The 13885-nt window shown below is 36.1% G+C and overlaps 2 protein-coding genes across 2 annotated transcripts; one reads left to right on the top strand and one right to left on the bottom strand.

Annotated features, from left to right (window-relative positions):
- Positions 1–7111: 7111 nt before the first annotated feature.
- Positions 7112–11167, top strand: LOC109206097 (peptidyl-prolyl cis-trans isomerase CYP19-4-like). The gene is made up of 8 exons (XM_019368868.1): positions 7112–7362; positions 7460–7522; positions 7653–7728; positions 9199–9246; positions 9348–9371; positions 10177–10359; positions 10503–10578; positions 10747–11167. Exons 1-8 carry the CDS (start codon positions 7282–7284, stop codon positions 10880–10882), a joined length of 687 nt encoding a protein of 228 aa, XP_019224413.1. The 5' UTR covers positions 7112–7281; the 3' UTR covers positions 10883–11167.
- Positions 11168–11284: 117 nt separating this feature from the next.
- LOC109206098 (protein EARLY FLOWERING 4-like) lies at positions 11285–12454 on the bottom strand. The gene has a single exon (XM_019368869.1). The coding sequence runs from the start codon at positions 12074–12076 to the stop codon at positions 11612–11614; it is 465 nt and encodes a 154-aa protein (XP_019224414.1). The 5' UTR covers positions 12077–12454; the 3' UTR covers positions 11285–11611.
- Between the last annotated feature and the right edge of the window lie 1431 nt (positions 12455–13885).

Below are 13885 nucleotides of genomic sequence, written 5' to 3'. Positions count from 1 at the left end.
GTTAAAAGGCTCACATTTACCTCCGCATGTATATAGGCAAACAAACAGCACGTCTAAAACACAAGTTTTGAAGAAAGTTCAAAAATCCTAAGAACATGGTATCTAGATGAATGCTACAGATTCAGGACATGCATAAGGAAAGTGGCAGAACCCTAACCAGTTTGCCTACTAGTTTTATAGCCTGTTAAGCTTGGATAATTTCACACATATACAGAACTGTTTCAATTTTAACGCCCTAAGGTTTGCCTAAGTGTGTATATCCAGTCACTATTCTGGAAAAACCATTTTTTGAAGTCCTTTATCCTATAGGCATGCTTTCTAGTGACATTAATTAACACAACATTGAAGACCATTAAAGAAACGAGTAGGATAATTAATTAAGCGGATTCAGAACCTATTGGCATGATTTCTAATTAAACTGATTTTAGATCCTATAGGCATGATCTCTAAAGAGACAGATTTGAATATATACCGCAATGAGAACTGAACCTTAGTTATTTTATTTCCTCTAGGCATGGTGTCTAATCATGTGAAGTAAAGTAGGCAGAACTTATTTGGACCAAAACAAAACCCTATAGGCATGTTATCTAACACATTTAAACCAAAGTAGTCCTATAGGCATGTTATCTAACAAAACACATTTGAACCAAAGTAATCTTATAGGCATGTTATCTACCCACTTTTTACCCACAGTATACAACTACCCTCCCTTTTCGCTAGTCACCCCATTATCTGTTTACAATTGATTATTACAGACTAGTGATTGAATAAAAATTACATAAATAGAATAGAAATTAAGTTATAGGGAGCCTGAAATAGGCCCAAAGCAAATTCTGGTGTACCAGGCCTTCAGTAGTCTCAATGCCCAAAGTTTCATAGCCAATTTCTTGTCTAGGTGTGTCAGAGTTCCCTAAGGACCTCAAGGATCCCGGGTAGTGCTCACACCCAGACCTTTCTCAAATAAGGACTGATTTATGCGCAATGTGGAAGAGCCATCCTGATATGCCAAAGTTCAGAGAGATCTCATGGGGCCTCTAGGCAGTAAACATACCAGAGGGACAGGACTTAATAACCTAAGAATAAGTGAGAGTGCTTGACATGATTTGAAAGAGTTTTGGTAAACAGTATGAAGAGGGTCTTAGGAGCGAAAAAGATTTTCTGAAAATTAGTACTAGTTTTGATGATAAAACAGTAATTAGAAGAACAGAAAACTATTTGCAATCAGAACACAAGTCACAGAACAAACAGCTTCGAAAAACACTTTGGCAAACAGATTCCACACCTGGGAAGAGGGGTTGGGGACACATAGAATACACCTTAGGATATAGTGGAGCACAGAAACAACACAACTAGAGTTGCATTGGAGAGACTAGATAACTTAGCAGGAGTAAGGCAGAACAGGCAAGAACTTAAATGGACATGCTAGGCAAGTATTAACAAGTGTACACATACTTATCACACACTTACAAAACAAAGTTTAGGCATGCTAGATAAACAGTAGTCAGGAGGATAGGCTAATCATATATGGGATAAGACAGTGTTAGACATGTTAAACAATATAGTAAACAGGAAAGTGAAATGGAGACATGTTAATCACATATTGATCAAGGTGTATTAGGCATGCTAGATAAGCAGTAAACAGAAGTAAGAATGAACCCAAGACTAATGAACTAAGGTAGTAAATAAACACATAGGTTTAGATTATAAAATTTAATCAGAGGCATACCAGTTAGGGAAAGAGAACACAAGATGTAAGACAAGTGTTGTGCAATTTCTAGCCATGGCTTACAGCCGGCTAGACTAATGAAGATCACAAGTAGCAGGAAGAATAGAGAACTTTTTAGAGTGTAAGAGTAGTTGATGAACTAATGTCCGTGTTGAATTGAGAGTAAGGGAGAGTATATATAGCGGTTTAGGAGCGGAGCAGAATAAGGTAAAGAAATCATAATTCAGCAATCAAGGAAATTACACATGAAATTAGAATAGTCTTCCTTCAATTAAGGACAAATACCCAACGATTAAAGGGCAGGAGTCACTTAAGGAAAGAAAATCAAATCAGACCTAAGTAAAGAGGTAAACAAACAGAAGTTTAATTAAGGAAGTAATCGTGAAGAATCAGTAACATTACAGACAATAAGGTAATAAGAATAATTAGAGTCGTAAACAAGGGAATAAATCAAGAATCAGCACATAATTTCAACCAAGCAAATCAGTATATCGAAATTCAAAATAATACTGATTTAAAGAGAAGGAAAAATATCTGTTTTCCACAAATAGATGAGTAGGCTGAACAAAACTTCATAAACACATATAAATGAGCCAAGAGATCGACTCAGAAACCCTAGTAGAGATGAACTAGGGTAGAAGTCACAAGATGCTAAGTAAAATCATGAAAGTCAAAACACAGACCAAACAATGTAGCCAGTAACACGGAAAGATTCAGAATCGAAGCAAAAAATATGAGAAATTAGGGCTTTAGCATAAATCGACTAGGGTCCAAACAATATTAACACGAATGAGTTAGTAACACTTAAGAACCACGATTAAACACTCAAAAATCGGAAAGTCTTTAAAAGATTGAGTTCGGTAAAGTTTTTAGGAAAAACGGAGAATCGATAAAAAAACCTAAGACTTTCGTGAAAACATGTGGAATAGGCTCGATTCATCTCAGATCTGAGAAGATCAAAGGATAAAAATTAGGGTCCCTTTTTGGAAAAGCAACAGAGACATGCACAGACTTAGGAAACCACGGATCCAAGACGAAAAAATGAGAAAGATCTTACTCAAGATCAAGCTAAATAGCCTGAAATCAGCAAGAAAACCCAAGATGTAAACAGACCGCCTAGGTCCCTTGAGGATCTCTTCAAGGATCCAAAAAATGGAGACGCCATAGCAAACAGGAGGCCATTAGAGGCCTGAGGTGGTGGAGAACCACCATAGGAGAGTGGTAGGTGAGTGACGGCGTATGGAGATTAGGGTTGAGGTCAAGAGCATTTGAGAGAGGAGAGGAACAGATGGCGGCGGGGAAGGCTGGTAAAATGATTAGGGTTTGGGGGGTATATGTTAGTTTAATTTACGTAAGGGGAGATCTGGACCGTTAATCAAAATGATCAACGGCCAGGATCTAACAAGAACTGGGCCGGTTTAATTGAATTGGGGTTGAAATTGGGCTAGGTAATTAGGCTAAATCCGAAAATAAGAGGGCTATTTGTTAAATACCCATTTAATTGATAAAACAATTTTAAAAAATAACTATTAGGTTGTAAAAAATGATTTTCATGCCTGGAAGTATTTTAAAATGACTACTTAGTATTTTAAAAATGTAATAGGTTATTTTCTGGCAAAATAATGTAATAACGCATGCATAGGCTATAATTGCAAAGTAATTGCAATTGCATCCTAAAAATACAAATGTGGCTATTTGTGCAAAAATTGAAACTTAGTACAAATGTAAAATGATAAAATTAGGCCACAAAAATTATTATTAAACTATTTGTGATGCAATAAATGTTGGGATAAATTAAAATGTTTTAAAATGCAGAAATTGTATGAAAAATACTAATTGATGCCAAAAAGGGATCAATTAGTTATCTGATAGGAAGAGCAATTTGTATCCAAATTCCTTAAGTTGACACCAACATCAAGAACTTCTAGCAAGTTGTATCCAAATTCCTTAAGCTGACCAGTAAGGTGATTGGCTCTCATCTTTAAGAATTTTAAGGGAGGAAGATCAAATATCCAAGATGGTATTTCCCCAGTAAGCAAGTTATCTGATAGGAAGAGCAAAATGAGGTTCGGGAATCCAGTGGCGATAGAAGGAGTAGGACCAGCAATTGAACAATTAGAGAGTATTAAACTCTCCAGCTTTGTTAGGTTTGAAACTAAGGATGGAAACAACCCTGTGAACAAGTTATCTGCAAGGGATAAAGATTTGAGCTTGGTGAAGTTACAGAAAATATTTGGAATATCACCACTAAAGTTGTTAGATGAAATATCAAATTCAACAAGTTGCACCAGATTTGAGATTGTTGATGGCAGTGAACCATTGAAGTTGTTCGAGAAGAGGCGCAAATTATTGAGCTCTGTTAGATTCCCTATAGATTGAGGAATGATTCCAGAGAAGTAGCAACTTGAGAAATCCAGGAAACTTAAAAGAGTTGAGATGACCAATAGCATCTGGTACATTCCCGGAAAAGCCTGATGAAGAAAGATCTAGCCTGATGAAGAAAGATCTAACTCCTTCAAAGTGCTGCTACTGTTCCACTTAATCTTTGGCAAATGTCCCGTGAGATCTGAGTTGCTTCCTAAGTTAAGCTTTTGTAGTCTTGGCAAATGGAAAATCCCAGACAATTCTGTGCTGGGAAGATTCAGAACAGCCAAGGAAGAGGAAAAATTTGATGGCAGTGCTGAAGAGATGTATGTAAAGGCGACGTAAAGCTCGCTTAGTTGAGTTAAGTTTTGAAGGATCAATTTGAAAGTGTGAGGTCCAAATCTCAACTCCTCAAGATCTGCGGAAAGATCAAGTGAAATCAAGTTAGATAGATATGATATTTCTGAAGGTACTCTGCCTGAAAAACCAGAATTCGAGAGATTAAGATGTGTCAAACTTTTGAACCAGCCAAATTTGCTTGAAATTTGGGAAGGGGAGAAATCATTGTATGCTAAATTAAGCTTTTGCAGATGAGAAAGCCGGAAGAGGGTGCTGTTGGAATCAATTGTCCCATGAAGTTGGCTGCAGTTAAGATGAAGACCAGTTATTTGACCTGTAATTCTATCACATGTTACTCCATCCCAGGTACAACAATAAGTGCTGCTGTTCCAAGAAAATGTCTTTGGGTAGGGAATGTGACCATTGGAATCACAATCAGCAGAAGCAGAGTCATCTATGGCCAATTTAAACTTCAATTGTTGCAAAGCCAAGCTCTGGTCTTGGCGGCATAAATGACTTAAAAAAGGAATGTCAGACGAAAAAACAAGTGGATAATGTAACACAGAAACAAGAACAAGAAATAAGCAGCCCATCTGCAAAAATTGAATCATCTTCAGTCTTCGGATTCAACAAATAATGCAATAAGATTCAATATTACCTCTTTATAGAGTATATTGCATCAGCATCTGCAAGTGGGAGAATGTATGAATAAAATTTATCCCAGCAAGATAGTAATGGAATTAATGATTGCGGTTGTAAAAGTTGACAACACACCTGCTTTCTAATCTTTCTAGTCATGGATATCAATGTAGTACTTCACTATCCGTATCACTACTTCATAATACCTAATTTTATTCAATAATGCAACTAAAACTAATGACGACTTGAGCTCCACACATGAGATATTATCACCGTACTATCATTTTCTCGAGACTTTTGTCACATGGAGTTGTCACCTCAAGTTGCCTTAATTGATAGTAAAGCCGAAATGTACATTCAATGCTTGTTTTGACTCGTTAACGATTCTTTTGGCAAGTCAAGTTGACTTGAGGATATCAACATGTCTTTTTGGCGTAATCTATCCTTCAAAAGTAGTTGCCATCGGCGTAAAAACTTAGGAAGTTTACACTAAACCAATAATATAAGATATGCATATACACTTTTATTAGGCATAATTAAATGATATATATTTTCGTTGTGATTTACTAATTCTTAAAATTAATTATTTAATTAAAAATAAACACCCGGTATGAGTACTTATTTATCTACCGTATAGTTGCAAGTATCCATCTTTTTAAATTTTTTAGCTTTTCTCAAGAAAATTTTCGTTCAAAATATTGCTCCAACATGTTATTTTATATGGTAGCATTTGACAGAACACATGTTCTAAAAATATTGAATTGCTTTTTAATTATATTAGTGGAAACGGCGGAAAGAAATTTAAAGTAGACAGCTAATTTAATAGGGAAAACAATATTAAAATTTAACAAAAGCAAATCCAAGTTAACCTAAGTTTTTGTAGAATTTTAAATTAAATGTTCCAAAAAACACATTTTGTCAAAAGTAGGGGTGTACAAAGGAAACCGACAAACCGCACCAACTCGATAATCCGAGTCAAACCGAGAAAAAATACCGACTATGGTTTGGTTTTATTTGGTTTGGTGTTGGAAAAAAAAACCTGACCCTAATTGGTTTGGTTTGGTTTTAACTAAAGAAAGTCAAACCGAAACCAAACCAACCCGACGTTACATATATAGAAATTTTAGATATATTTAGTATATAAATATACTTATTGTGATGTAATTTATAAATATTTCTTAAAAAAAATCATAATTTTATCTTTCAAGGTATTATTTCAATGTTGGACATGGAACTTTTGAATGTTCCAAAGTTTTATACCCATTAACATTAGTAAATTAAATAATGCTAACAAAATCCTAAACCAAAATCAAATCAATACTAATGCTAACAAAAGACATTCAATTCAATACTACGAACGGAAATGTATTGAATATCTATTTTTTGTTTTGCAATAACTTAGATAAAAATGCATTACCTATTTTTATTTTTTCTTTAGCGTTTAGTTATGTAATTAATACTCCCTTATGAGTCTACTTATTTTATCATGACTTAGTACTTTTAGATTATGTTTATTTTTATTATGGCTTTTTAATTAGCAATATTTATATTACATATTTTTATTGTCTTTATTGTCGAATATTTTAGGATAATGCCATAACACATCTCATAGTTTGTATTATTTTCTTGAAAAATACTTTATATATATAGTTGTATCTTACTAGGATTAAAGAAACATTTTGAGCACAATTTATATATTTGTTCTGCGAAGATTTTAGAGGGGGCAAAACTTGAATAACCCGAAAATCCGAGAAAAACCAAGAGTGAAAAACCCGAGTTTTATTGGTTTGGTTTGGTCTTTAGATTTAATAGCCCGACACAAATGGTTTGGTTTGGTAATTGTAAAATCCGAACCAACCCGACCTATGTATACCCCTAGTCAAAAGTAATATAAATCCAAACACCATTCATACTACAGAAGGAAAAGATAGTGTACTAGTAATAAAATTTTACTAGGGAGATAAATAAATAAATAAAAAAAGAGGATCGAGGACTGAGTCTGACTATGAGAAACAAAGTAAAAGCGTACTTGTTTAAAATTGAGGGGGCTAAGTGGCCTGTTCTTAAACTTCAGGTGATACTCGCCAGTCGCTGCAACTCCACAGCAATGCTGGTGCACTTTGATTTATAGGAAGATCGCGCGATCAAATTACAGTTTCAACGCTTTATTCCTCACTGGCAGCAGCACTGTGAAGACTGTTGAGGATAAAGAAATGGCGAATCCTAGAAACAAATTGTCTCCTTACCTTCTTATCTGGGTCTTGGTTTTATTCGGAACCCTAATTTTCATTCTGGTAATTTCATCATTCTTCTCTTTCTGGCTTGTTCTGTTTTCTCCTGACATTCCTTTTGAACTTCCTGTATTCTTGATTATGTCAATTGTATTCTCAGAACCGGTTGGGTGATACCGGAGTCGCATCGGATAAAGACATTAAAATCGAGCAGAATGATGAGGTTCAATTTTGACTTTATAAAGTAGCATTTTGCCGGCTTGATTTTGCTGAACTATAGCGTCTTGAATTAGTAATTGTTTAATTTTCAATTCACAATATGAGCATACATTTCGTGATTATAATTGTTGTAGGCGAAACCATCAGAGGATTTGGAGCACGTGACGCATAAAGTGTACTTTGATGTCGAAATTAATGGAAAGCCTACAGGTATTTTCCTTTGTATGTATCTTTCTAGAGTTATATATAGAAGAGAATAAAAAAGATGCCTTTTAGTTTGATCAAGTTTTATTGTTTGCTAAGAATAAGGTGTAGTTCTGGATTACTCTCTTTTGTTTTTCCCAATATAAAAAAAGTTCAGCGTAGGTTAGAAATGAGTAAATGGTAGATTATTCTTTCTGTCTATTTTGCTAGTATAATAAATTCGCATTGCGCCATACAAAATTTTTCATGGATGGATTTGATGACTGAATAGTGGAAGCTAAGTTTTATCCCCGGAGTATGCCTTCTAAATATACTAATGCTTTTACTCTGAACTTCTCTCCTTGTCATTTTTCTTTGTTTTTTATTGGGGAAGGAGGAGGGAAACTGGAAAGGGGAGGGGGATGGGATTTTGATCCTTCAACCACACGGTGATGGTCGGACGACCTCAACCAACTGAGCTGCCCTCTCACCCCGACTTCTCTCTTTGTCGTGTCTAGCCAGAAAACAAGAAAAAAGAAAAATGAAAGCGTAATAATTGAGAGAGGGAGCTATTAAGAATTTTAATAATAAATGGTTAGGGCCACTGTTTTAAGAATTTTATTGGAACTGGATAAGAAATGCATCGCGATTTCACTCACCTCTTACATGATGGTTGAAGATGGAATCTCCATCGTCTCTGAGCTCGAATTGTTGAGGCAGTATCCTCTTCAAGATTGGAGTTTAGTTAGCCTTCATGTCCATGTCTAGCATTTAGGGATGTTAGGTTGGTTGCATTAGCAAAGGTACTCCCTGCACAAAATTATATTAGTAACAGAAGGCACATAAGATTAAACATCACTGCACAAAATAAAGTAGTGTTTGGTGGGCCACATAAATAATCTCGCATGACTAATATATAGTTTGGTTGGCGGTGATAAACTTAATACATGCATAACTTATGAGGAAATCTATGTATTATTTTATGGGGATATAACATGGAATAAAAATACATGTATTAGCAATACATAAGGTATCTAATTACAAAAATGCTCTTCAAGTTGGTAACTTGCATAACATACCATATATTATTGATCATTGCATAACAATTAGCTTACAGCTTTATGGGGGTGGAAATTGTCACTAATTACTTGAATAAGATCCCACATGCCTAATGCTTTAAATTGAGCAACTAACGACAACATTGCCTCATTCAACTTATTGTCTTAACTCTTGAATATCGTATAATTCTAATTGATATTATTTAGATTTTTGGTTCTTACCATGTTGTTCATAATACATACAATTCCAGATAAACATATTGTAGTTAGAGCAGGTTTATTAAAGATTGCTAGATCTATTTCAGTTGTAATCATAGGTGGAAGAGTTTGTTGTGATTTCTTGTGGTTATCTTCTGAACTTAAATCTTTTTTTTTTTTTTTGAATAAGGGTAATAACTTCTGAACTTAATCTTCTACATATTGATTACTTTCCTTTCAGGTCGTATTGTCATGGGCCTCTTTGGAAAAATTGTCCCAAAGACAGCAGGTACTCCATCTTGTGCTGAATTATGTTGTCTCCTTTTGGCATTGTACATTAAATCTTGTTAACTGTATTGATGAACTTGCTGTATAATTATTTTTCTACAGAAAACTTCAGAGCTCTTTGCACGGGTAGCCAAGTAACTTTTGTTCCCTCTTCATATTTATGCATTTAACTACTATTATCTCATTTAAATTAACGAAAATGTATCATATTTGAGTTCCGTTTTTCTGAGAGATTCAGATCCAGCACAGTACATTTTATCTGAACATCAAGTTACTAAGAGGATACTATTCTGGAAATTCTTATAAATTTGTGCTCTCGGATAATTTGGCTAATTTCATTACTTTAGAAGTGAACCCAGCAGTGAAATAAAAGCAATAGCAAAGGTAGTTAGAGTGTATTGGACAAAAACAAAAGAATATTTGTATTACATTTGAGGTGGAAGGAGAGACATCCTATACTGAAGGATTAAACTCATGTCCATGCTGTAATGTATGTTGGAGCCAAAAGCAGCTTCCTCTAATTGCCACAGGTCATTGCTGATGCAAGGGCCAAAATGCTTTTTCTTCCTTGACCAGTTTATTTCAAGAAACATCTACATTTGCATGAGGGTTTTTTTGTTATCTATTTGTTTCTGTGAGGTCCCTTTTAGCATTTCATCTTCTCCTTACTACCTGTTCTGGACATGGAGGAAAACGGAAACTATCACCTAAGAGGGAGAATCATACTGCTTGCTAGCCTTTTAGCAGGTCTTATGGCTAGACTGACGTTAGACAAGGAGGGTTTTAAAGTAGATGTTAAGCAATTCCCCCAGATGGAAAATAAATGCATAAAGATGATGAAGCCTCACCACCTTTCTATTGCGCTAGCATCTACAATGCACGCTAATACTAAACTTACCAGTCTGGCAAACATTTATCACTCAACTTGTAGGGGAAAAAGGAACTGGGAAGGCTGGCAAGCCTCTCCATTACAAAGGTAGCACTTTCCACAGGATCATACCGAGCTTCATGATCCAGGGAGGCGATTTCACTCGCGGTGATGGGCGAGGTGGAGAATCTATATATGGTGAAAGCTTTGCAGATGAAAACTTTGATCTAAAACACACTGAACCTGGTGAGATTTGACTGTTCAATAGTAATTAGTTGTTGCCTTCTTTTGTGTTTTATTCAATGGTGCCATATGCACTTTCCATAATGGGAAGTGTTTTTGACAAGAATGATTTTTCATCTACTGATAGACCTTTGTTTTCGGAAAAGGTATTCTGTCAATGGCAAATGCTGGACCGGACACCAATGGGTCTCAATTCTTTATCACAACTGTAACCACTGGCTGGTATTCAACTAAGTCCTTGCTTTTGTGTAACTTATCTACTACTCAACTCTTAATTTGCTTGGCCTTAAATTGTTTACTGTGTTGCACTCCATTTTGGTTGTATATGAGTCACGCATATACTGAATTTTGGGTCACCTTTTAAAATGTTTACTTCCGTGCCATGGTTAGGTTGGATGGGCATCATGTTGTCTTTGGCAAGGTGCTGTCTGGGATGGATGTTGTCTACAAAATTGAAGCAGAAGGGAGAGGAAGTGGAACCCCGAAAAGCAAAGTTATAATATCAAATAGCGGTGAACTACCTTAATGATCCAACTTTCCATGTATCAAAACACCTCAGATGTTTGATAATGCTTGCCCTCGAACAAAAGTCAGTTTCATATGCTGTCAAGAAATCTGTTATAGGACTATTGCGGCTTGTAAAGTTAAAACAACCCTCTTGAAAGAGGATCACGACTGCTGCTTAGAATAGACAGGGCTCGTTTTATGAAAATCGTTATAAAACCTTTGCTTCTATATGTATTTCATAAAAGATTTTGAATGAATTCTTGGTAATATATACCAGAGGTATATTGAAATTTCCTTTCGTTCTTATCTTTGTTACGAATGAAACTTTTCTGCCAAACAAAGTGGCTACTCATTCATTGTGCTGGAGGTTGCCAACCAATGTTACCAAATTCACGCAGCGTAGACAAGTAGCTTCAATGAATCATTCTTCAAGACTACTAGCAGTACCAGATGATTTTAAGTATTACATGCTCAAACCTTAATAAGAATTTAGAACAAACTTGCTCTTATTACTAATGTTTAATACAAACTACGTAAGTTCTCGATTTTTCATCTCCAAAATAGGTATGTAAATGATTTCTAGATAACAGAGCAACATCAGGTAGTGACACAACGCGCAGCTCGGCAGACATTGAGAGCGTTATTCGTGATATTTCAACCAAAAGTTTTCAATCCAATAAAGCGAACTAGCTAGATACTAGGATTAAAAGGAAGTTAAAATATTTATGGTAGAAAATTTAGAGAAGCCTCATAGGTGTCTCTGGTCGTTGTTCTCATCTCCAATGGCATCGTTTCCCTGATGAAACACGGTGGAGAAATTGGTGGATAGATCAGAATACAGAGAAACGACCTTGGAAATGTTGCCATTAAGCTCCTGAATCAGACCCACGTTCTGCACCATATTGTTATGCGATCTCGCCTGATGATTCTCGTTGACCTGCTGAATCAACAATCTGTTCCGATCCAGTACCGACTGCACTTGCCGGAATCTGTTGGAGAAGTCGTTCCACATCTCGGAGTTGTCTTCCTCCATACCGCCGTCCGCGTTCTCGTCCCTGTGCTCCTCGGTGTAATACGCTTCAACGGCAGAGCTATAACCGCCGCGCCGGCGCCGGCGGTCGTTAGTCGAGGCAGTGGTGGTAGTTGGAACGTTAAGTGATTGAGCTTTGGCTAGGGTTTGACGACGGCGTTTGAGGTTTGAAGTTTCTTCCATGCTGAATTCAACTGCTGATTAACGATAATCTACATAATATAATCAGCACTAATTTGTGTCATAAATACATATGCTCTGTTTTCTGGGGAGGTGTAGATAGAAAAGTGTATACATATCTTCTGCAGATTAGATTTTTTCTTCCTCATTTCCGTGTGCTTGTGGCAGCTCACAGAGATGACTAAAACCATGATGCGACACTGCTCATTCACGCGATATCGTTGAGCGTTGATTTTGTGAACAAGGACAGAGAGAAGAAAGAGGGTGAAGGATTGAATAGCACGCGCATAATAAGAGAGTTGGTGTAAGTTTGAGGCGAAAATATCTCATGGAGGATTATTGGACGGCATTAAAATAATGAAAAAGTGCAAAAGGTCGCAATTTGAAATGTTTGCTTGGGAATCAAAGTAGAAATATCTACCGGAGAGGTACTCTTTTTCCTCCCATATTGACCATAGATTTTCTTGTGCTTTTTCTTTTTCGTGTGTGTCAATTTTGATTTGAAAGGTGCATTGTAAGAATAAATATTGTGAAGTTAAATATTAACAAGAAAATTGTTGTTGGTGTTTATCACCCAAATTTGAGGAAGATGATACCAAACTCAACTAGACAAATGATAATGAGCCTTCATGAAGTATGTACTAGCCCAAAATGACATAAGATTTTGGATCAAGGATGCTTCCGGGCTCAACCCATTATGAAAAAGGAATGGGTCATGTCCAGGATATGCCTTCAAGGAACTGTCGGGTGATTTGCATTTATACCCGCTTTTTGGATCACGTTTTAACTTATACCCGTTTTACAAAAAAAATTGCAAGCGTACCCACTTTTCGCGTAAACTTCAGGCATACGGGCCTGAAGTAGCAAAGACAATCAGGCAAACTTCAGCATTCTAGTAGACGGGCCTGAAGTTGTTTGTAATTGCTGAACTTAAGCATTCTACTAGCTGAAGTTCTGTTCTCTATTTGCTGAACTTCAGCATGTTTTAGCTGAAGTTTTTGCCTGAAGTAGCAAAAACTGCTGAACCAAGTGTTGGCTGAAATTTTTGTTTGTAATTGCTGAACTTAAGCATTCTACTAGCTGAAGTTTTGTTCTCTATTTGCTGAACTTCAGCATGTTGGCTGAAGTTTTTGTTTGTAATTACTGAATTAAGCATTCTACTAGCTGAAGTTTTGTTCTCTATTTGCTGAACTTCAGCATGTTTTAGCTGAAGTTTTGTTCTATATTTGTTGAACTTCAGCATGTTTAACTCTTATCTAAACCTAAGGATCTCCCAAATTTTCAGCGCTTGCAGGTTGTTGTGGGCTACTAGAAGCTAAAAGTTGTTCAAAAAATGCTGAATCACGGCAGCAGTGATGCTTCATCTGCAAGAAAAGCCTCAATCACTCACGTAATCTTTGACATGGACGACCTTCTTCTAGATATATATGTGTATATATCATTCTGTACAAGATCTTTCTTACGTGATTTACTATAGGTCCATTCTATTTTGCAAATCTGGTATGACTTGAGAATGCAATGCCCACTGTTTCTTGACCCAATTGCTCATTTTGCCAATAACTGGTAATGTGCTTGTGGGAATTTCCTATAAGTAGTTTTTCAAGGGTTGGTATACCTTTGGTATGCAATCGTTTGCTTAAATTGTTTGACAGAGTCTCATGTCTTTGAGAGAGAAAAGAAGAAGTAGAAGAAGAGGAAAAGAAAGGAGGAAGAAAGGAGCGCACTGGTAGTAGGAAGAAGGAGGAGCGTGAAGTTGTAAAACTTAGGGTATAGGTTAAATAATTTTTAAAATATGGGTATAGGTTAAATGGG

Source organism: Nicotiana attenuata, unplaced genomic scaffold, assembly GCF_001879085.1.
Source record: "Nicotiana attenuata strain UT unplaced genomic scaffold, NIATTr2, whole genome shotgun sequence".
In the NCBI taxonomy this organism is placed as follows: Eukaryota; Viridiplantae; Streptophyta; class Magnoliopsida; order Solanales; family Solanaceae; genus Nicotiana; species Nicotiana attenuata.
Note: the sequence above shows the minus strand (reverse complement) of the source record. Positions and strands in the feature narration are given on the sequence as shown.